The following is a 21469-nucleotide window of genomic DNA, read 5'->3' as shown; positions in this document are numbered from 1 at the left end:
TTCAGTATAAAGCGCTTTGATTTGACGGAGCATGGATTTCTTTATTCAGCAACTTCAGATGCAACAGGTGTTTCATGTTAGCGATCGTGATGATGTCACTCGATGATGATGTCACAGCGTCTCTGAGGTCACACACACACACACACACACACACACACACACACACACACACACACATGCAGAGTCAGAATCAAAAGTGCAAAGTCATCAGTGACTCAGTTTAACAGAAAACGACGTTAGGACGTTTAGGTTTGGAGGCGGAGCATCAGGAGGAGGGGGAGGAGCATCAGGAGGAAGAGGAGGAGCATGCAGCCAACGTTCATCTTCACGTTTACGTCGCGGAAAAATACAAACGAGTCGCAACAAACTGCAAATATCTCAGCGGAAATGCTAACGTGCGGGCGTCCGCGGTCAACGTAAGGCGAGGAAGAAAAAAACAAAAACACACGTTCAATTCACCCGTGACGCGTTAACGCGACGATGCTAACCGCGATGACGTTCGCTCCGACATCTAAATACGTAAAAACTTTACAGACGCGACGAACGGCGAAACGAACAAATGTCGGAGTCTCGCCGTCACTGAACGTCGGGAATTCGTAAAAAATATTAAAAACGGAATAAAGTGCGAAAAAAAAGAAAGAAGGAAAATGCCAGAGCATCGCGACAAAGCTAACCGTGGAATAAAAGTTCACGTTTAACCTCGTGGTTTGTGCCGAATTGTGTTCGTCTAAAAATCTGGTTTTAAAACAATATCCACCAGTTTTAAGTTTGGATGAAGTGAAGATGCTAACTGATGCTAACCGATGCTAACCGAACTCAAATTTAGTTGAGTTTTTTTTTTGTCGACTGTGAAGGAGCTGTTTCTACTTGGGCGAGTGGACGACGTCGTGGCTAAAAACGTTAGCTTCCTCACACTCGGGAGGCGGAGTCATTTATAATAAAACATGGTTAGACTTCGGACTGTGGAGTCGTAAACACTTCCTGTGTCAAATAGTTTCTTCTCAATCTGTGGCTCAACATCAGATTAAGCGAGCGGGATTAAAACAAAGAAGATGATGAAACGACCACAGATTAATTTGAGCGCTCAGAGTTCCATCTGTCAGTGAAGGAGGCGGAGTTAATGCAGCGGCAGGTTCTGGTCCAGGTTCTGGTTCTGGTGGTGGTTCTGGAAGGGCGGCAGCAGGCGGGCGACGTGGCCGATGCCTTTGGTCACGCCCTCTCTGAACAGCAGCTTAGCGCCCAGACGCAGATACTCGGGATGTTTGATGAAGCGGAAACGAACCACCGCTCGCTCGCCCGTCCGCAGCTCGTCCTGCAGAGAGAGAGAGAGAGAGAGAGAGAGAGAGAGAGAGAGAGAGAGAGAGAGAGAGAGAGAGAGAGAGAGAGAGAGAGGGGTCATGTGACGTGGTCACGTGCTCACTCACATCGTCACGTCAATCAACGTTTATGTGTTAGCAAACATGAGGAGACTGTTAGCAAACACAAGGAGATGGTTAGCAGTGGTTAGCAAACACAAGGAGATGGTTAGCAGTGGTTAGCAAACATGAGGAGATGGTTAGCAAACACAAGGAGACGGTTAGCAGTGGTTAGCGATGGTTGGCAAACACAAAGAGATGGTTAGCAGTGGTTAGCAAACACAAGGAGACGGTTAGCAGTGATTAGCGATGGTTGGCAAACACAAAGAGATGGTTAGCAGTGGTTAGCATACACAAGTAGACGTAAGCAGTGGTTAGCAAACACAAGGAGACAGTTAGTAGTGGTTAGTGATGGTAAGCAAACACAAGGAGATGGTAAGCAGTGGCTAGCAAACACAAGGAGACGGTTAGCAGTGGTTACGATGGTTAGCAAACACAAGGAGATGGTTAGCAAATCAAGGAGACGGTTAGCAAACACAATGATATGGTTAGCGATGGTTAGCAAACACAAGGAGACGGTTAGCAGTGGTTACGATGGTTAGCAAACACAAGGAGATGGTTAGCAAATCAAGGAGACGGTTAGCAAACACAATGATATGGTTAGCGATGGTTAGCAAACACAAGGAGACGGTTAGCAGTGGTTACGATGGTTAGCAAACACAAGGAGATGGTTAGCAAATCAAGGAGACGGTTAGCAAACACAATGATATGGTTAGCGATGGTTAGCAAACACAAGGAGACAGTTGGCAGTGGTGCGCAAACAAAAGGCAACAGTTAGCAGTAATAAGTGATGGTTAGCAGTGGTTAGCATACGCACCTTCCCGTGAAGACACTCGACTGTGGCGGTCTGCCGCACGTTGCCCACATGCACGGTGACCTGCGAGCCTCCACGGAACGTCTTAGCGTGGAAGAGCAGCACGATGGCGGCTTCAAACTGACGGCAGATGGTCGGGTTCATCTTAGGGCTGACCATCACCATGCCCTGCAACCAACCAATCACAGCACAGCAGCGGCGTCACATGACCATTCATCCACTGGCAACACGTGACCTCTGTGACCTCTGACCTTGCGCAGCAGCGAGCGGTCAAAGTTTCCCAGAGCGAGCGTGGCGGCCTGACCGGCTCTGAGGACTCTGCACGCAGAGCGGTTTCTCTGGATGCTGCCGACCTTCAGACGCAGGAAACGACCTTCATCTGTGGGACCGACCACGAGACGCTCACCCTCCCTACACACTCCACTGCACACACACACACACACACACACAGTGTGACTTTGGTGTGGGAGAGTGAGTGACTTTGGTGCAGGGAGAGTGAGTGACTTTGGTGTGATCTCACCTGTACAGAGTTCCTCCCACAACAGTCCCCACATCTGGAACTGAGTAAATCTCATCAACCTGTGAACACACACACACACACACACACACACACACACACACACACACACACACACACACACACACACACACACACACAGAGGAATTTGGTGAAGAACTTTGTTGGTTTAACTCACCCTGTCATGTCTTGAACATGTGTGTGTGTATGTGTGTGTGTGTGTGTGCGTGTGTGTGTGTACCTGGAACTCTGTTAGCTGCTGCATTAGCTCCTCCTGCTCTTTGCTGTTGCTCAGTGGAGGAAGAATGTTCAAGAAAACCTTCAGGAGGTCCAGACTCTCTCCAGACACAGCAGACAGAGTGAAGATGGGCGTGATGCTACACACACACACACACGCACACAGACACACACACACACACAGAAAGAGGGTCAGTAAGTGTGGAAACAACATACATACTTATGTTTTTGTTTACGTTTTCACCAGAACTTTAGTACGACTCAAAGCTAACAGAAGCTAACGACTCAAAGCTAACAGAAGCCAATGACTCAAAGCTAACGACTCAAAGCTAACAGAAGCCAATGACTCAAAGCTAACGACTCAAAGCTAACAGAAGCCAATGACTCAAAGCTAACGACTCAAAGCTAACAGAAGCCAATGACTCAAAGCTAACGACTCAAAGCTAACAGAAGCCAATGACTCAAAGCTAACGTCTCAAAGCTAACAGAAGCCAATGACTCAAAGCTAACGACTCAAAGCTAACAGAAGCCAATGACTCAAAGCTAACGACTCAAAGCTAACAGAAGTGAACGATTCAAAGCCATCAGAAGGTAACAACTCAAAGCTAACAGAAGCCAATGACTCAAAGCTAACGACTTAAAGCTAACAGAAGCTAACAACTCAAAGCCATCAGAAGCTTACAACTCAAAGCTAACAGAAGCTAACGACTTAAAGCTAACAACTCAAGGCTAACAAAAGCTAACAACTCAAAGCTAACAAAAGCTAACATAAGCTAACGACTAAAAGCCAACGGAAGCTAAAGACTCAACGCTTACAGTAGCTAACGACTCAAAGCAATCTGAAGCTAACAACTTAAAGCTAACAGAAGCTAACGACTCAAAGCTAACAGACGCCAAGTACTCAAAGCGAAAAGACGCTAACAACTCAAAGCTAACAGAAGCTAACAACAACTGCCAACATCCTGGTCAAAGCTCCGCCCCTAAACACAGGGGGCCCCTATCTGTAGAGGAACTGTAGAGGTGCGTTCCATTTGGAGTTGTAACTTGGAATTAGTAGTAGTTATGAGTACTAGTACTAACCTGGTGGACTGTGTAAACTGTTGCGCGGCGGTCACGGCGTCGTCAGGGTTGGACACCTCCATAGGAACCTTGTTGCAGCCCGGTTGCTTCAGGACTCGTTGCAGCTGTCGCACCGTCCTGTCCACGGTGGCGCGGGAACACAGGTCCACTTTACTGACCACGATGAAGATGGGAACTTTCAGCGCCATGGCCAGACCCAGGTGTTCCCGTGTGGTTCCAGCTGCTCGAGGAGGAGGAGAAGCCACATCACATGACCTTCTACTGTTCTTCTCTAATGACTGACTATCATTGCTACTTCCTGTGGGTGTGGTCAGGGCTCACCGATGCCCGTGTTGGCGCTCACCACCAACATGGCGAAGTCGGGGCAGTAGCTGGTCAGACCGAAGATGGTGGTCTTCAGGTACTTGTGGTGTCCGGCCAGGTCGATGAACGTGATCATCTTAGACGAGCTCTCGCAGATCTCCTCCGCCGTCCGAGACTCGCTGTAGTTCACCACCTACAGGACGGGACGGGACATGACAGGACGATGAGGACATAAGAACGTTGTGGTAAACGTGAGGACGCTCGAGGACACGTGGTCACCTCTCCTTTGCTGTTGAAGCCCAGGATCTCAAAGCTGATGCTGGACGTGCGTCCGGTCTGGATCTCGTGAAGATGCCTGAAGAGGTTGAGGCGCGCTCGCCCTCGCCCGTTGTCCAGCTCGCCCTGCGTCAGGACGCCCAGCAGGGTGGACTTACCCGAGTCCACGTTCCCCAGCACGGCCACCCGCAGGTCCAGGAACTGTCCACAGGAGACAGATCACATGACCACCGTCAGGTGGGTCCACTGTGATCAGAGGAACAAACCCGGGCGACAGAGTCTCACCTGCTGGTCGTCTGGAACCTTTCGTACGAGGACTTCTGCGATTTTACGACTGTTTCTGTCCAGGTCGTAGTCCACCTCCCGCTCACGGAGCAGAGTGATGTCCGCCCCGACTCTGAAGAGACAAACGGTGGTGGTTAGCGATGGTTAGCAAAAACAAGGAGGCGGTTAGCAGTGGTTAGTGATGGTTAGCAAACACGAGGAGACGGTTAGCAAACGCGAGGAGACAGTTAACAATGGTTAGCAAACACAAGGAGACGGTTAGTAGTGGTTAGCGATGGTTAGCAAACATGAGGAGACGGTTAGCGGTGGTCAGTGATGGTTAGCAAACACGAGGAGATGGTTAGCAAACACAAGGAGACGGTTAGCAGTGGTTAGCAAACAAAAGGAGACGGTTCAGAATGGTTAGCAAACACGAGGAGACGGTTAGTAGTGGTTTGTGATGGTTAGCAAACGCGAGGAGACGGTGAGCAAACGCGAGGAGACAGTTAACAGTGGTTAGCAAACACAAGGAGATGGTTAGTAGTGGTTAGCAAACATGAGGAGACGGTTAGCAGTGGTTAGTGATGGTTAGCAGTGGTTAGCAAACACGAGGAGACGGTTAGCAGTGGTCAGCAAACCCAACGGAGACGGTTAGTAGTGGTTAGCGATGGTTAGCAAACATGAGGAGAAGGTTCGCAGTGGTTAGTGATGGTTAGCAGTGGTTAGCAAACACGAGGAGACGGGTTAGCTATGGTTAGCAAACACAAGGAGACGGTTAGCAGTGGTTAGCAAACCCAAGGAGACGTTAGCAGTGGTTAGCGATGATTAGCAGTGGTTAGTGATGGTAAGCAGTGGTTTACAAACACATGGCGACGGTTGGCACTGGTTAGTGATGGTTAGCAGCGATTAGCAAATACTAGGAGATGGTTAGCAGTGGTTAGCAAACACGAGGAGACCTACTTCTCTGCCATCCTCTTCAGAGTCTTGAGCGACGCCTTCATGTCGGCGTCAGTCAGACCGACCAGCAGACCGTTGTCTTCCACGCCGATCTGGTAGACGGCCTCGCCGCGGCCTTCCTGCAGCCGCCATTTTAACTGCGTGGCCAGATGCTCAAAGCGATACTGCGTGGGGTTCACCAGCTTCAGCTGTGACGACACAAGACGACGCAGTGGGAGTGGCTTCAAATCTGGATCTGACGTTTGTTAACCACTCACTCTCCCACACCAAAGTCACTCACTCTCCCACACCAAAGTCCATAGAGTAAACCAGTGATTTTAACATCACAGCACACAGGAGTTCACAGGAGTTGTTGATCCACTGCTGCCTCCATCACTAACTTACAATGACTGATTTTAGTGAATTCAGCTTTTAAAATCATTTGTTCAGATTAACCTCAGTGACACAAAGTGACCACACGAGGCAGCAGAGGACCAGCAGCTCCTATGTCCCTGTGAGCTAAAATCACTGGTTTTCTATGTGACATAATGATGTTGTTGTCATGTTCTGTGGTTTATTTTAATTAATGTGATGATTTAATTACCTTATATTCAATGTTTCCTTCTTCAGCCTGGACACAGAAACAAGACAGAAGACATTAGTTAAACTCATGTCATGTTTAACTAGCCCCTCCTAAAGGAAAAAATGATTAATAATTCATGTTTGAATTAAACCTTGTCATTCACCAGGATTAACTCCTAAATTCGGCTTAAAATTAATTAATCTACTATGACTTTTTTTACATAAAACAATGTGTCCACAACTCTCACTCTAACCCTCGTTCTGACAGAGGTGCAGCTGCAGCATTTCAACCGCTCTTACCTTAAAAAAAAGTGAGAAGCTACAGTTGGTAAGCGGTAAAACGTGAGATGTTACAGTATTTGCCGAATGATTCAGCGACAGTCAAAGTTTTAGAAAACACATTTACGAAACATCTGTGAACGCTGTGTGTTTGTCGCGAGGACGCAGATGTGTTCAATTGTCAGATATTTGAGTGGAGTTTGGTGTGACGTACTCAGCGGCACAGAGAAGAGCAGGTGTTAGCGGTGTGGGCTAATGATGTGTAATAAACTAACATATCATATTGTATATGTGTGTTTGTGTTTGTATATATAGATAAATATAATATAATACACAATACATTATTGTGTGTTAGCAGAACTTAGCCTTCTGCGATAAGCTTGTTTACTGCGGCACTACTAACTAGCATGCTAGTTAGCTTGCGGGCTGGATGTCCCGTTAATCCCGGGGCTAACGGGCGGCAGGTAAATACCTCCGGCGGTAAATACGGCGGTGGAGTTTTGTTGTTCCGGTTGTTCTTCTTGTTCCGTCGTTTCCTGCCTCGTTTGCCTCTTCTCGCTCTCGACTTTTTCGACGTTTTCTTCCCGTTATTGCCGGAGCCGGAGCCGGGGCAGCCCTGGCCGCCTCTGCTGTGTCCCGGCGACACGGCGCCACTCTGGGACAAATCCACCATCTCTGCGGCCGGAGCGATAGCCGGAGCCGGAGGTCACCGGGAGGGAGGAGGGAGGAGGAGGGAGGGAGTCACGGTAATAAAATGACATGTACCGGCGACGGTGACATCACATCTACCGACACACACGACCCCCGTGACAGCGGAGGATGCTCTCTCTCTCTCTCTCCTCAGCACCATCACCGCTGTCCAAGTCGCTCCACCTGCTTCCGGTCTGGACTTTCAAAATAAAATAAAAAAAACACCCTTATCTCCATTTAAATCTTAAAATGTAACATTGAAAATATTGATGTAAGTAAAGTTTTAACGTTTAGATGTGGCATTGAGGCTCAACATTAGCAGCTAATGTAAAAAAAAAGAGCAACAGTCCAACATGTTTTTTTTTTTTATTTAGAGTTCAGAAACATCAAAATGGTAAAAGTTGTTCAATTCAAACACCAAACTATATTAACCGTGTCCCATTACCTGGTCATTTATTTTAATTTTAAAATCAGGTATAACTTCTAACCACATCAATGATCACGAAACACACACACACAGGCCCAAAGCTTTTATTTTGTAGTTATTGTTGTTGTTTTTGGCAGCTCTGGTTTGGGTCTGTGAGTATGGAGGACCATACCTGACATATCAATAAATAAATAAATACATGTAAAGCATTTACTTATTTATTTATTTATTTATTTATGTATTTATATATTTAACATTTCATTATATTCTGTAAGTAGAATATTTGTTTAAACTTTAGTCAGAATTTCCTGATGATGAATGATGGATTGTCTTTTTTTCTTTTCTTTTTCTTTTTTCTGCTTTCTCTGGGCTTCCGTAGAAAATTTTGTTTTGACAGTTTCGAGCGGAAGTAGCAGCAGCGGTTGTTATGCTAATGTGACAGTGGAGTTGAAGCCCGGACGGAAACTTTTCTCGGACCTCGGTTCTGTGAGGCGGGAGTGAGAGCTCCAAATGTCCGCGTGAGGGCGCTCATACACCGGGGTGCTCACTCCACACACACACAGCCGCTCTGACACTGTTAGCCTGCGGATGCTAGCTTCAGCTAGCCCGAAGAAGCTCCTGTGGTTAGCTTCCCCGACAGCAGCAGCAGCAGCGGGAGGACGAGCTGCGGAAGTCCCGCTGATTTTTCTCTGATTTTTATTCGTCCACCGGCGCCCGCCAGCACAGGGAGTGATGTGGAGAGTAGCTTTGCGGGCGTTCGCTGTTTTGCTCCTAGCCTGGTTCTTCGGGAACTTTGTTTGGGGCTGGTTCCAACGCGACAACCTAGAACCCCCAACCCCGCAGAGCGATCACCCGAGCGGCGGCGGCTCAGAATCGGCGACGCCGGAGCAGAGCTGCCTCTGCCACGTGAGTGTAACCGCCCCCCTACCCGGGGATCCGTGTAAACCAACGCCGTCTTTATTCCTAAAGTCTTAAACCCCGGCTTTTATTGTGTTTTTGTAAGACGACATTTTGTCAGACCAGGAAGTTTTCTAGCATTTTTTACTGTCACATTCATGTGACGTCACTGCCCTTGTTTATGTGTGTGTGTGTGATGCTAGCTCAAACGTTAAATTGTGTAATACAAAAACAGAATATATGTTAAATAGTGCATTTATTAACAATAGGAGCGTCTTTAATTACAAGTAAAAGCACGTAAGTCTGGTAAAACTAGACGCGTTACAGCGGCAAAAATGATTTAAATCATACGCTTTTCAATATTTGGAAAGTGCGTTTTATGCTAGCTGGCTCACAGTCTGGTGACGTGTCCGCCATTTTGAGGCGTCACGGTGAACTCTGGGGGCAAATAAACACATAAATACATAAAAGGACGCGGGGAAAGTCGTGTTTTTAGGACACGTTTGTGATGGTTTACGGTTCGAGCTGAACGCTGACTAGAAAAGCGTGGTGTCCTCTGATTGGCTGCGCCGGCCACTTCCGGGTTCTGGTGGGGGGTGGTGGGCGGGGACTTGTAGTCCTGTGCGCCACTGCTCTCAGCATCACTGGCACAGCAGAGGACTACACAGCTGACAGGAGCCGGCGGGGGCGGTGGGGGCGGGGTTAGTGTTGTGACAGCTGAGGGGGGCGGGGTCACAGGGGTCACATGTGGTTCAGTGATGATCACACACACACACACAGTGGCAGACAGGACGCACAGATGAGGCTGTTTTGGACCTCGCTAACTGGACTGATTCTCCTCACGTCTCTGGTGACTCTGGGTCAGCTGCTGCACTTACAGGTCAGACCACCTTTGTGGTCCCGGGGGTCCCAGAGTCTGGTTCGGGACCCCCATATGGGTCACGGGCGACTTCTTTTGGGTCCCCCAAACATAACTTTGTAGTGACTTTTCAGTTCAGATTTACATGTAAACGCTTCAAATAACAGGAGTCGAATGTACGTTTTTGATATCTGAAGTCTATTATTCTATTATTAACGGATTACTAAACGAATCGTGAACTGTTTCCGTAAGCGATTAAATTAAAGTTTGTGTCGAAAAAATACTCGTATACTATACTAATATTAGCCGAGGAAAATGACTTTGAACCAAAATAGTGGTGAAATGTTTGCGTTTTAACTCGTTTTAACTCTTTAAAAAGGGAAATGAGCTCACGTTGCTTCCATATGTTTGGACTGAAGCTGAGCTGTGATGCACACGACAACAACAACGACAAAAGTCTAACTTTAAGAGAAATAATGGTCTTAGTTTAAGCTTTAATGAGCAGTTTTTTATGAAATAACATCAGTTTCTGCGATTTTCCAGCTTCTTAAATGTGAATATTTTCTGCTTTCTTCAGTTACTCAGTTCATTAAAACCTAATTTAATTTTGTTTTTCATTGTAATCTTAAGGATTTCTAAGTGTTTGGTTTGTCTAATTACAGCAGATTATAGTGTGAATGAACCTGTTTTTATTAACCCGTACAGTCACCTGTGATAGTCAAAACAGGTGAGATTAAATCACATAATCCCTGTGATAATCTGATATAATATTTGATTATTCTAATGTTCAGGTCATTGAACAGCGTCAGAGCTCAGATGTCTGTTTGATTATCAGCAGCTTTATAAAGAGGACAGACAAATAATGCTCTTAAGTTCACATGAAATACACAGAACTGTGTATTAACGCCAAGATATTATCACGATATTTAAGTAACGATATGTCTCACCTGTGTCTCACATGTCTCACCTGTGTCACTGCTGTCTTTCATCTCACTGGTGTCTCACCTGTCTCTCACCTGTCTCACTGGTGTCTCACCTGTCTCACTGGTGTCTTTCAGCTCATTGGTGTCTCACCTGTCTCACCTGTCTCACTGCTGTCTTTCAGCTCACTGGTGTCTCACCTGTCTCACCTGTCTCACTGGTGTCTCACCTGTCTCACCTGTCTCACTGGTGTCTTTCAGCTCACTGGTGTCTCACCTGTCTCACCTGTCTCACTGCTGTCTTTCAGCTCACTGGTGTCCTGGACGACTGCGTCTGTGACGTTGAAAGCATCGACGTCTTCAACAACTTCAAGCTTTACCCTCGAGTCAGGAAACTGATAGAGAGAGACTACTTCAGATACTACAGGGTCAGAGCACACACGCACACACACACACACGCACACGCACACGCACACACACACAGTCAGATGAGTTTGACGTGTGTTTTTCTTTCTTCTTCAGGTGAACTTGAAGCGACCTTGTCCGTTCTGGCCTGATGACGGACACTGCTCCATCAAAGACTGTCACGTGGAGCCCTGTCCTGAGGTCAGAGGTCAACCCTGTCTTTGTGCTGTGTTAGCAGAGTCACACTTCATGAACGTCTCCTCCTGAACATCTACATGTTTGTTTGTGTGTTTGTTTGTTTGTTTCTGCAGAGTAAGATTCCTGTCGGCATCAAGTCTGGGAACTACAACAAGGTCAGAGGTCAAACTGATCTGTGTCTGTGTTTCTAAGCTAAGAAAATAAGCTGAACAACTGCAAATGATCTGAAGTCATAAAGGAATTGTGTTTGAAGCAGCTGCTTTTGTTCCAGCATTTCCCCTGTTACCACACACACACACACACACACACACACACACACACTCACACTCAGCTTATCTCTGAACAGTTTCCATGCACAGAGCGAGTGTTTGCCAGCGCTCCATGTTTGTCTTGTCATGAATCAAACGTGTTTGGACATTTGAACTCGGTCTCAGTCGAGACCATTACTTTGAAAAGTCACTGGTTATACTGTGTGTGTGTGTGTGTGTGTGTGTGTGTGTGTGTGCGCGCGTGCGCGTGTGCGTGCACTGAACCGTGACAAACTGGTTCTACTTGATTTCCTGTTTTAGTTTTAAAACCTTCTTTGTATGGATGAACAGTCATGGAAACTTTTATTTTGAAAACCACGGTGTCGCGTCTCAGCCTGGATGAACATAAACTGAGACTTTTATTTTGAAAACCACGGCGTTGCTTTTCAGCGTGGACGAACGTGAACTGAGACTTTTATTTTGAAAACCATGGCGTTGCTTTTCGGCGTGGATGAACATGAACTTATTTTGTCGTGTTAGCATCGTTGTTGTTGTTGTTGTTGTTAGCCTGACATGCTAACACGCTTTCTGTCTGTCTCAGTATTCTCAGGCAGCTAACACCGTGACGGACATGTCCGAGTGTGAGCAGGCGCAGGAGCTCGGCGCCATCAACAGCACGCTGAGGTGACCGCACGCACACACACACACACGCACACACACACTCAGCAGCTGGTGGTTAAACACATGTTCCTGCTGCTGCTACGATAGACTCACCCTGAGAAACTGATAGAACGGCTCATTATTTGGCAGTCAGTCTCATGGTGGACGTGTAGACGAGCTCGTTATTTGGCAGTCAAATGGCTGCTCGTAAAAACAGTGATGAGGAAGTGAGGAAGAGGAGGAAGTGAGGAACGATGTCATGAAACTCACCAACGAGCGTATCTCTTGTTGAACTCAAAGTTTTTATAGATAAATAGTTAAAAACGGTTATAAAACATTAGTTACGCTTCACAACTATTTTTATTATGATTTCTTTTGATCTGACTGCTTTATACATGATCTATTTCTCTGTCTCAATACATCCCCCTGCTGGAGACACAGTCACATTACACACACAGACTGTCTTCATGGTTTCATGGTTTATCTTCTTCGTGTGTGCGTGTGTGTGCGTGTGTGTGTGTGTGTGTGTGTGTGTGTGTGTGTGTGTGTGTGTGTGTGTGTCTCAGTAACCAGAGTAAACAGGCGTTTGCTGATTGGGCGAGACACGACGACGCCCAGGATCACTTCTGTGAATTGGATGGTGAGGATGGTTACCCCCCCCCCCACAGCACCTGAGTGGATTCACGTGTATATTAAGTTAAATAATGATGATGATATTTGTGATCATTGTCATATATTTCCTCACAGATGAAACGTCTCCAGACTCTGAGTATGTTGATCTGCTGCTGAACCCTGAACGATTCACTGGATACAAAGGTTCTTCAGCCTGGAGAGTGTGGAACAGCATCTATGAGGAGAACTGCTTCAAGTTAGACATTCACTCACTCACTCACTCACATTCACTCATTCACTCACTCACATTCACTCACTCACATATTCACATTCACTCACTCACACTCACTCACTCACACTCACTCACTCATTCACATTCACATTCACATTCACTCACTCACTCACTCACACATTAATCCTTTTATTCCCTAAGTAATGTTGTGTGTGTGTGTGTGTGTGTGTGTGTGTGTGTGTGTGTGCACAGACCCAGATCAGTGTACCGACCTCTGAACCCTCTGGCTCCAACCAGAGGTCAGTTTATACACAAGAGAGAGAGGGGCGGAGCCTGGGAGGGGCGGAGCCTCAGTATCATCATCATTCTCATCATCCAATCATCTGTGTTTCCTTTCACCTGATGTTCTTATGTGTGTGTGTGTGTGTGTGTGTGTGTCCTCAGGAGACGATGATGGTGAAGGCTTCTATAAGTGGCTCGAAGGTGATTTTTCACTTCATTTGTCTGACGCTGTGGGATTATCATCAGATTATCATCAGATTAAGATCAGATTATCATCAGATTATCATCAGATTAAGATCAGATTATCATCAGATTATCATCAGATTAAGATCAGATTATCATCAGATTATCATCAGATTAAGATCAGATTATCATCAGATTATCATCAGATTATCATCAGATTTTCATCAGATTAAGATCAGATTATCATCAGATTATCATCAGATTATCATCAGATTAACTGGGATCATTTAAAGACAACCAGATTTAACATGTTAAAAGTCCATGTTCCTGGGTTTAATCCTGTAGTTAAATCTCATCTTTGTCTCCAGGCTTGTGTTTGGAGAAGAGAGTGTTTTACAGATTAATCTCCGGCCTCCACAGCAGCATCAACATCCACCTGTCTGCTCAGTACCTGCTGGACGGTAACAATAATCCTAATCTGTCATAATCTGTCATAATGTCTGAGTGATTAGAAAGGTGGTAACTGTGTGTGTGTGTGTGTGACCTCCTCAGAGGGCTGGGGTCCCTCAGTGTGGGGTCCTAACGTCCGTGAGTTCCGTCAGCGCTTCGATGACGGCGAGACGAAGGGCGAGGGCACGCGACGCCTCAAGAACCTCTACTTCCTGTATCTGATCGAGCTCAGGGCGCTTTACAAGGTGGCGCCGTACTTTGAGCGAGCCATCGTCCACCTGTACACAGGGAACACTCAGGAGGACGAGGACACCAAGGAACTGCTGCTGCAGGTCTTTAACCAGATCAAGTAAGATATGCAGACCAGACCAGACCAGACCACACCAGACCAGAACCAGACCAGAACCAGAACCAGAACCAGACCAGACCAGAACCAGAACCAGAACCAGACCAGAACCAGAACAGAACCAGACCAGACCAGACCAGAACCAGAACCAGAACCAGACCAGACCCAGAACCAGAACCAGACCAGACCAGAACCAGACCAGAACAGAACAGAACCAGACCAGACCAGACCAGGACCAGAACCAGAACCAGAACCAGAACCAGACAAGACCAGAACCAGAACCAGAACCAGACCAGAACCAGACCAGAACCAGAACCAGAACCAGACCAGACCAGACCAGGACCAGAACCAGAACCAGACCAGACCAGAACCAGACCAGAACCAGAACCAGAACCAGAACCAGAACCAGAACCAGACCAGACCAGAACCAGACCAGAACCAGAACCAGACCAGACCAGGACCAGAACCAGACCAGACCAGAACCAGAACCAGACCAGAACCAGAACCAGAACCAGAACCAGACCAGACCAGAACCAGACTAGACCAGACCAGACCAGACCAGACCAGAACCAGAACCAGACCACACCAGACCAGACCAGAACCAGAACTCTGGACATCTCCCACACCAAAGTCACTCACTCTCTCACACCAAAGTCACTCACTCTCCCACACCAAAGTCACTCACTCTCACACACCAAAGTCACTCACTCTCACACACCAATGTCACTCACTCTCACACACCAAAGTCACTCACTCTCCCGCACCAAAGTCACTCACTCTCTCGCTCCAAAGTCACTCACTCTCTCGCACCAAAGTCACTCACTCTCCCGCACCAAAGTCACTCACTCTCTCGCTCCAAAGTCACTCACTCTCTCGCACCAAAGTCACTCACTCTAAAGTGTCTCTAAAGTATTTAATTTAGACTTACTTCAGTGACACAAAGTGACCACAGGAGGCAGCAGAGGACCAGCAGCTCCTGTGTTTTCTCTGTGGTCTTTGGTGAAGGACTTAAACTGTTCCTTCTTCTCTTCCAGATCTTTTCCTTTACACTTTGATGAGAAGTCCATGTTCGCTGGACACAAAATGGAGGCCAAGACGCTGAAGGTTAGAGTCGCTGATGTTTGTCAAGTGTTTGTGAGGATGTTTTTGTTTTTGCTGACGTGGTCGTTTCTCCTCAGGAGGAATTTCGCCTCCATTTCAAGAACATCTCCAGAATCACAGACTGTGTCGGCTGCAGCAAATGTCGTCTGTGGGGGAAACTGCAGGTGAGGGTGCACTTCCTCAGACGGCCACTAGGTGCTGAAACAACAACACAATTAGGAACATTTGGAGCAGTTTTTGGCAGCGTCGCCACAGTTATAACTACATTTTTATTGACTAAAAGACATTTTAAACATATTAAACCCTTAAAATATTCTTAAAATAACTTTTGTGATTGTATTATTTTTGTTTTCTGCAGATTCAGGGTCTGGGCACGGCTCTGAAGATCCTCTTCTCTGAGAAAGAGATTAAGAATCTTCCGGAACACGGTTCGTCTAAAGGTTTCCAGCTAACGCGGCAGGAGATCGTAGCTCTGATGAACGCCTTCGGACGGTACGTACGCTAACGTTAAAGCTACGGCTCAATAATTCTTTAGTGAAACTAGAAAAACGACAAAAAAATGTCGTGGAATCTGTCTGCTGATTGGCTGTTGACGCGTTGTCTCCGCCCCTCTCTGTCTGGCCCCGCCCTTCTCTGTCTTGTCCCCACCCTTCTCTGTCTGTCCCCGCCCCTCTCTGTCTGGCCCCGCCCCTCTCTGTCTGGCCCCGCCCCTCTCTGTCTGGCCCCGCCCCTCAGCTTGTCCACCAGTATCCACCAGCTCCACAACTTCCGCCAGCTGCTGCAGGAGAAGAGGTAACAGGAGCTGACGATGCTTCACCTGGCCAGCAGGTGGCGCTGGTGCCCAGAGAACTGCACCTGAGCCGGGAGAAAATACGCTATTATGATTCTGGGTGGACGGGATCAGCGGTGACATCCCATAATTCTCATTCTCCCTCCCAAACGTCCACTTCAGGAAGTGACCGAGTCGTACTCTGCTGATCCCGCCCCCTCTGCTGACATCACATCCTGTCGGACTCTGACCTTTGACCCCTCTTGACCCTGATCCTGACGTTTGTGACTCCGAATGTCGTGACGTCGCTGCCGCGCTGCCTGTTTTTTTTTTTTTTTCTCCATTTCCTGTTTGGACCAATCTGCCTGTTCATGCTAGCTAGCTAGGTATGTTCGTGTGTGTGTGTGTGTGCGAGGAGTTACCATTAGCTACAAAGTAGCGCTGGAATTTAGCTGACGATTTGGTCGTAGTGGGCGTCGACGGATACGAAATTCGCACCTGCTTTGTACGATGTTTATTCACGCACCATTAGCACGAGTGTTAGTGACGTTAGCTTGTCATTTGACTGTCATTTGTATGTTTATTTTATGATTTTTGCACGTTTAAAAAAAAAAACGAAAATTGAAAAATAGGTTTAAATCTGTCGCAGTGAGGGGGCGGAGCCTGTGTGTGTGTGTGTGTGTGTGTGTGTGTGTGTGTGTCAGCAGTTGCAGCTATAAACTCATGGACTATGACTTGATTCTCGAGACGTTTTAGTTCTACGTTTTTATCGGTCGCAGACGGAATATTCTGCACGTGTTCGAAGCTAACACGCCAAATGCTAATTTTCAGTTCGCCTAGCTACGAAGAATTTTTATTTTTTCTTTATTTTTTTCGGAATTACGTTCACTTTTGATTGAGGCGGAGACTTTTCTGTAGTTACAGTTTAGAGAAATCACTGTTACGACGTTTAAATAAATACATGCTTTAATTCTGAAAAAAACATGGTGACAATTTAATCATTAATGTTAGGTCATAGTGTGTGTGTGTGTGTGTGTGTGTGTGTGTGTGTGTGTGTGTGTGTGTGTGTGTGTGTGTGTGTGTGTGTGTGTGTGTGTGTGTGTGTCACACCAGCCTTAAAAACTAAAACACTTTACAAATCATTTTTTCATCCAAATCTGTCCAGTTTTTTTCCCCTTCAGATCCCGGAGTATATACATACATAAATGTATACGTATATATATATATATATATATACACATGTATATATACATGTGTATATATATATGTTTGACCATGTTAATGTATGAACCTGTTGATTATATTTATTTGAAAAGAGGAATAAATATTTCTAACTGAACTGAGCTCTGATTGTTTTTATATACACACACATATATATATATATATATACATATTCATCCTGTTCTCACATATATACATATATATGTGTATAAGTATATGTGTATGTACTGTATACAGTGGGTTATAGATTGAAAACATTGTTGTCGTGACGACCAGAAGAACTTTGTCCTTTTATTGTTGTTGTTGTTTTTGTGAGTCACCAAACACACAAACAGGAAAACACAAACTGTACAAATCATTTACAAAAACCTGTTACAAATATAGAGTTTACGTCATTTCCACGTTAACCACACACAAGCCCCGCCCCCTCCAATCCTTTCAACCAATCCGTTGCTTTCCTCAGTGTCAGGTAGTTTTTTTTTTCATTTTTAAAAATATCTTTACTTTCGTTTTTGATTTTCATAAGTTATTGTTGTTTACACACTTAATGATTCCTGTCCTTTCAAAATAAAACACTTAAGTTCATTATTTGACATGAATGAATGAGTGAGTGAATGATTCTTTAAACGTTCGTCACGATAACGTTTTTTTTTGTTTCACACAAACACGGACGTTCTCTGAAGCAGAGTTCCTACACGGGGTTACCATGGAAACCATCGCATGTTCAAAACGTTCGGCAAACTCAAGCTAAAGGCGCAGCTCGCGCTCTTCGCGCTCCCGCAGAGTTCGCGATTCCAAAATGGCTGCCCTGAGAATCGACGGCTAACAGCTGCTGCTACGGTGAGTTTACGACAAACATTTCAGTGCTAACAGTGTTTATCAAACCAAGTTAGCTTGCTAATTAGCAGACTAGCAGTAATGCTAATGCTGTTTATTAAAACGAGATTAACATGCTAGTTCGAAAAACTAGCGATAATGGTAACAGTGTCTATCAAACCAAGTTAGCCTGGTAGTTTGCAAGCTAGCAGTAATGCTAACACTGTTTATTAAACCAGATTAGCTTGCTAATATCAGTAGATTAGCATCTGCTTCTGACTTTATCGCACTGGCTAGATTTGCTTGCTAGTTAGCAAAACTAGCTGTAATGCTAGAATCAGTACGAGTTTCCACTGCAGTCGTTGGCCTGATGGTGGCGCTGCAGTGTGTGTGTGTGTGTGTGTGTGAGATCCGTGTAGGAATCCTCTTCAAACATCCTCGCGTCTTTTCTACGTTTTTTTCTACGCTGTGACAAACGTGAGTGACGATAAACAAACAAGAAGTGCAGAGGGGGGCGGAGTCACGGGTAGGGGTGGAGCTCTCCGGCGGTGGCGGTCAGGCGCTGGTCGTCGGCGCCGGTGTGGACGGTGAAGCTGCTGTGGCGGCTGCTCCAATCGTAACAGTCCGACGAAAGACTGTCGAAAAAAACCAAAAACATCGCAGTCACAACTTTACCCAGAATTCATTGCCACGAACTATTGAGAAAACACAGTGAAATTGTGACCGGCGCTAACGTCGCTACCTCGCCGATGCATTCTGGGGAGGAATGCTCCACGCTAGGTCATCGTCGCTGTCGTAGCGGCGCGGGTTGTCGAAGAAGTAACCGCGGGACGAAAGGATGTGGTTTGGGATCCCGGCCGAACTCTGCCGACAAAACAAGATGGGGAAAAAAAACGTAAGAAAAACGTAACGTTAAAAAGAGCGGTCGTGGTCGTGTGACCCCGGTCAGGTGGACTGACCCGGTCCTGAGGAGGCCGGCGGACCCGGAAGAAGAAGACGACCAGCGAGGTCGGCAGCAGCTCCCACACAAACAGGATCACCCCGAACACCACGTAACCGCCGTCACCCAGCGACGAACGCAAGTCCGCCTGCAGGCAGAAACGGGTCAGGGGTCAGAGGTCAGAGGTCAGAGGTCAGGGGTCAGAGGTCAGGGGGTAACTTAAGAACATGTGACCCTCACCTGGTCCGAGACGTTGTACCAGTCGTAGTCGAAGGAGTTGACAGTCCGGATGTCGGCGAGGGCGAGCACCACCAGGTTGTAACAGGCTCTGGAGGCGTAGAGCAGCACCACCATGAGGCCGATCAGAGTCACCTGACACACCGACGTCCCCTGAAACACACGAATTAACGTACGAATTTAACATACGAGACGCAACAAACATCGGCCCTTTCCGACGTGAGCTCTCGAAAATGTACGGATTAACTCTTTTGGATCAGTTCGTTTAGATCAAACGTTTTGGATCAATTATTTTGGACCAGTTATTTTGGATCAAATCTTTTGGATCAATTCTTTTGGACCAGTTCTTTTGGATCAATTCTTTTGAATCAAATCTTTTGGACCAGTTATTTTGGACCAGTTCTTTAGGATCAAATCTTTTGGATCAAATCTTTTGGACCAGTTCTTTTGGATCAAATCTTTTGGATCTGTTCATTTGGATCAGCTATTTCAGATCAGTTCTTTTGGACCAGTTCTTTTGGATCAAATGTTTTGAATCAAATGTTTTGAATCCATTCTTTTTGGACCAGTTCTTTTGGATCAAGTCTTTTGGACCAGTTCTTTTGGATGGATGTTGGGTGGCATCTCTGGATCCTGTCTGGACTTCCCTGCAGGTCTAGGATCAGATCCAGAAACCCTAAGACTCACCTTTGACTCCAGGTAAATGTTAGCCAGCGACATCTTGGCGACCTTGTAGAGGCAGACGGACAGAGAGACGGCGCAGACGACGAACAGACTGTCGTTGACGGCGACTCGGACCAGAACCACGGTCTTGACGTCGGCGGCGGTCGTCTTCACCAGCAGAGCACAGACCAGGTTCACCACGAGGAAGAGGACGCTGACGCCGAGGAAGACCAGGTACAGAGGGAGTCTGTGGGGATGGACACAGTCTTTACGTCAAACTCGGCTAATCGCTAACTCCTGAAGCTACAAAGGAAGCTAACGGAGTTCGCAGACGTTACCTGTACTTGAGCAGAGCAGGAGCGTACTTGGACTTAGCCTTAAAGTAAACCTGCGACAAAAGACAAGGATTAGACAGGAAGTGTCTCCAGATATCTGCACCTGTGAAGCTAGTCTGGATTCTGCAGTGCTGTGGCGCCCCCCTGTGGCCACAGCGAGAAATGATCAGCACAGTTATTTATTCAAAGATTTTCAAGCTGCATCGTTGATGTTTTAACGTGTATTCTTTGTTTCGTATGTATGAACGTGATGTTTCGTGAGTAAGAACGCGATGTTGTGTATGTATGAATGCGATGTTTCATATGTACGAACATGATGTATCGTGCATACAAATGCGTTATTTTGTACGCATGAACATGTTTTGTGTGTACGAATGCGATGTTTTGTGCGTACGAACGCGATGTTACATATGTACGAACATGACGTGTCGTGCATACGAACGCAATGTTTTGTACTTACAAATGCGATGTTTCGTACGAATGTGATGTTTACATAAGTATGAACGTGATGTTTCGTGAGTAAGAATGCGATATTTTGCACGTACGAATGCAATGTTTCGTACGTATGAACATGTTTTTTGTGAGTACAAACGCATCGTTTTGTACGTACGGACGTGATGTTTCATATGCACAAATGCGATGTTTCGTACGTGTTTTCTTGTCTCGACGCCGTCATTTAATAATGCCGAGTCATTCGTTTCTCACGTAAACGCACGGAGGCGGAGTCAGTGGTGGGTGTGGCTACTACCGGTGAAAACCCCTCACCAGACACACGTGACGTCACGTGCCGGCCCCGCCCCCCCGGCCCCGCCCCCCGCTCACCTGTGCGCAGTAGAGGTTCATGAGGCTCAGAGTGAAGAACTGCAGACAAACCGGGAAACAGTAGAGGAGCCAGAAGGCGAACGGCGCGAGCGCGTTGGCGGTGACGCAGTCTCTGAAGTAGAAGGAGAAGAGGAGCGCGCGCAGCGCGGCCCACATCAAACACAGGAACAGGAAGGAAGTCTGATAACTGAAGCGTTTGTGGCGGTAACGCAGCACGAGCCACAGCTGCGCGTACACGAAGGCGAAGAGGAGCGAATAAAACACGGTGTAGACCGCGGTAATACCGAGCTTCACCACCGGAGGAACCGCCGCGGAGAGCGTGGGAGGAGGCGGGAGGAGGTGCGAGGAGGAGGAGGAGGAGGAAGAGGAGGAAGAGGAAGAGGAGGAGAGGAGGTGCTGCGGTGCCGGGTCTCCCTCCATCACCTCATCAGAGTGTGTGTGTGTGTGTGTGTG

General features: G+C 46.7%; 3 protein-coding genes across 3 annotated transcripts; 1 reads left to right on the top strand and 2 right to left on the bottom strand.

Moving 5' to 3' along the window:
* Positions 1 to 39: 39 nt before the first annotated feature.
* gtpbp2b (GTP binding protein 2b) lies at positions 40 to 7527 on the bottom strand. Its single transcript, XM_083905879.1, has 12 exons — positions 7176 to 7527; positions 6447 to 6473; positions 5867 to 6051; positions 4928 to 5039; positions 4646 to 4843; positions 4385 to 4559; positions 4064 to 4283; positions 2988 to 3123; positions 2750 to 2808; positions 2481 to 2652; positions 2233 to 2397; positions 40 to 1312 (listed from the first exon to the last, which is right to left on the bottom strand). The coding sequence occupies exons 1-12, from the start codon at positions 7374 to 7376 to the stop codon at positions 1118 to 1120; spliced, it is 1845 nt and encodes a 614-aa protein (XP_083762005.1). The 5' UTR covers positions 7377 to 7527; the 3' UTR covers positions 40 to 1117.
* Positions 7528 to 8279: 752 nt separating this feature from the next.
* Positions 8280 to 17157, top strand: ero1b (endoplasmic reticulum oxidoreductase 1 beta). The gene is made up of 15 exons (XM_083905886.1): positions 8280 to 8726; positions 10805 to 10924; positions 11019 to 11102; positions 11213 to 11254; positions 11949 to 12031; positions 12574 to 12647; positions 12755 to 12875; positions 13104 to 13150; positions 13296 to 13334; positions 13685 to 13777; positions 13869 to 14115; positions 15147 to 15216; positions 15291 to 15377; positions 15572 to 15705; positions 15949 to 17157. The coding sequence occupies exons 1-15, from the start codon at positions 8553 to 8555 to the stop codon at positions 16007 to 16009; spliced, it is 1476 nt and encodes a 491-aa protein (XP_083762012.1). The 5' UTR covers positions 8280 to 8552; the 3' UTR covers positions 16010 to 17157.
* A 1382-nt stretch (positions 17158 to 18539) lies between these two features.
* On the bottom strand, positions 18540 to 21436 carry gpr137bb (G protein-coupled receptor 137Bb; the record flags this gene model as incomplete). The annotated part of the gene is made up of 7 exons (XM_083905549.1): positions 18540 to 18654; positions 18762 to 18883; positions 18979 to 19107; positions 19200 to 19349; positions 19884 to 20106; positions 20198 to 20247; positions 21017 to 21436. The coding sequence occupies 7 exons, from the start codon at positions 21434 to 21436 to the stop codon at positions 18540 to 18542; spliced, it is 1209 nt and encodes a 402-aa protein (XP_083761675.1).
* Between the last annotated feature and the right edge of the window lie 33 nt (positions 21437 to 21469).

The sequence above is a fragment of the Microchirus variegatus genome, assembly GCF_963457635.1.
Source record: "Microchirus variegatus genome assembly, chromosome: 19".
Lineage (NCBI taxonomy): Eukaryota > Metazoa > Chordata > Actinopteri > Pleuronectiformes > Soleidae > Microchirus > Microchirus variegatus.
Note: the sequence above shows the minus strand (reverse complement) of the source record. Positions and strands in the feature narration are given on the sequence as shown.

Coding starts and splice junctions, on each gene's coding strand:
- gtpbp2b (XM_083905879.1), bottom strand. CDS start 7,376: ATGGTGGATTTGTCCCAGAGTGGCGCCGTGTCGCCGGGACACAGCAGA. Junction 2,809..2,987: donor AGCAGCTAACAGAGTTCCAG/GTACACACACAC, acceptor GTGTGTTCACAG/GTTGATGAGATTTACTCAGT. Junction 2,398..2,480: donor ACCGCTCGCTGCTGCGCAAG/GTCAGAGGTCAC, acceptor GGTTGGTTGCAG/GGCATGGTGATGGTCAGCCC.
- ero1b (XM_083905886.1), top strand. CDS start 8,553: ATGTGGAGAGTAGCTTTGCGGGCGTTCGCTGTTTTGCTCCTAGCCTGG. Junction 10,925..11,018: donor ACTACTTCAGATACTACAGG/GTCAGAGCACAC, acceptor TTTCTTCTTCAG/GTGAACTTGAAGCGACCTTG. Junction 11,103..11,212: donor ACGTGGAGCCCTGTCCTGAG/GTCAGAGGTCAA, acceptor TTGTTTCTGCAG/AGTAAGATTCCTGTCGGCAT.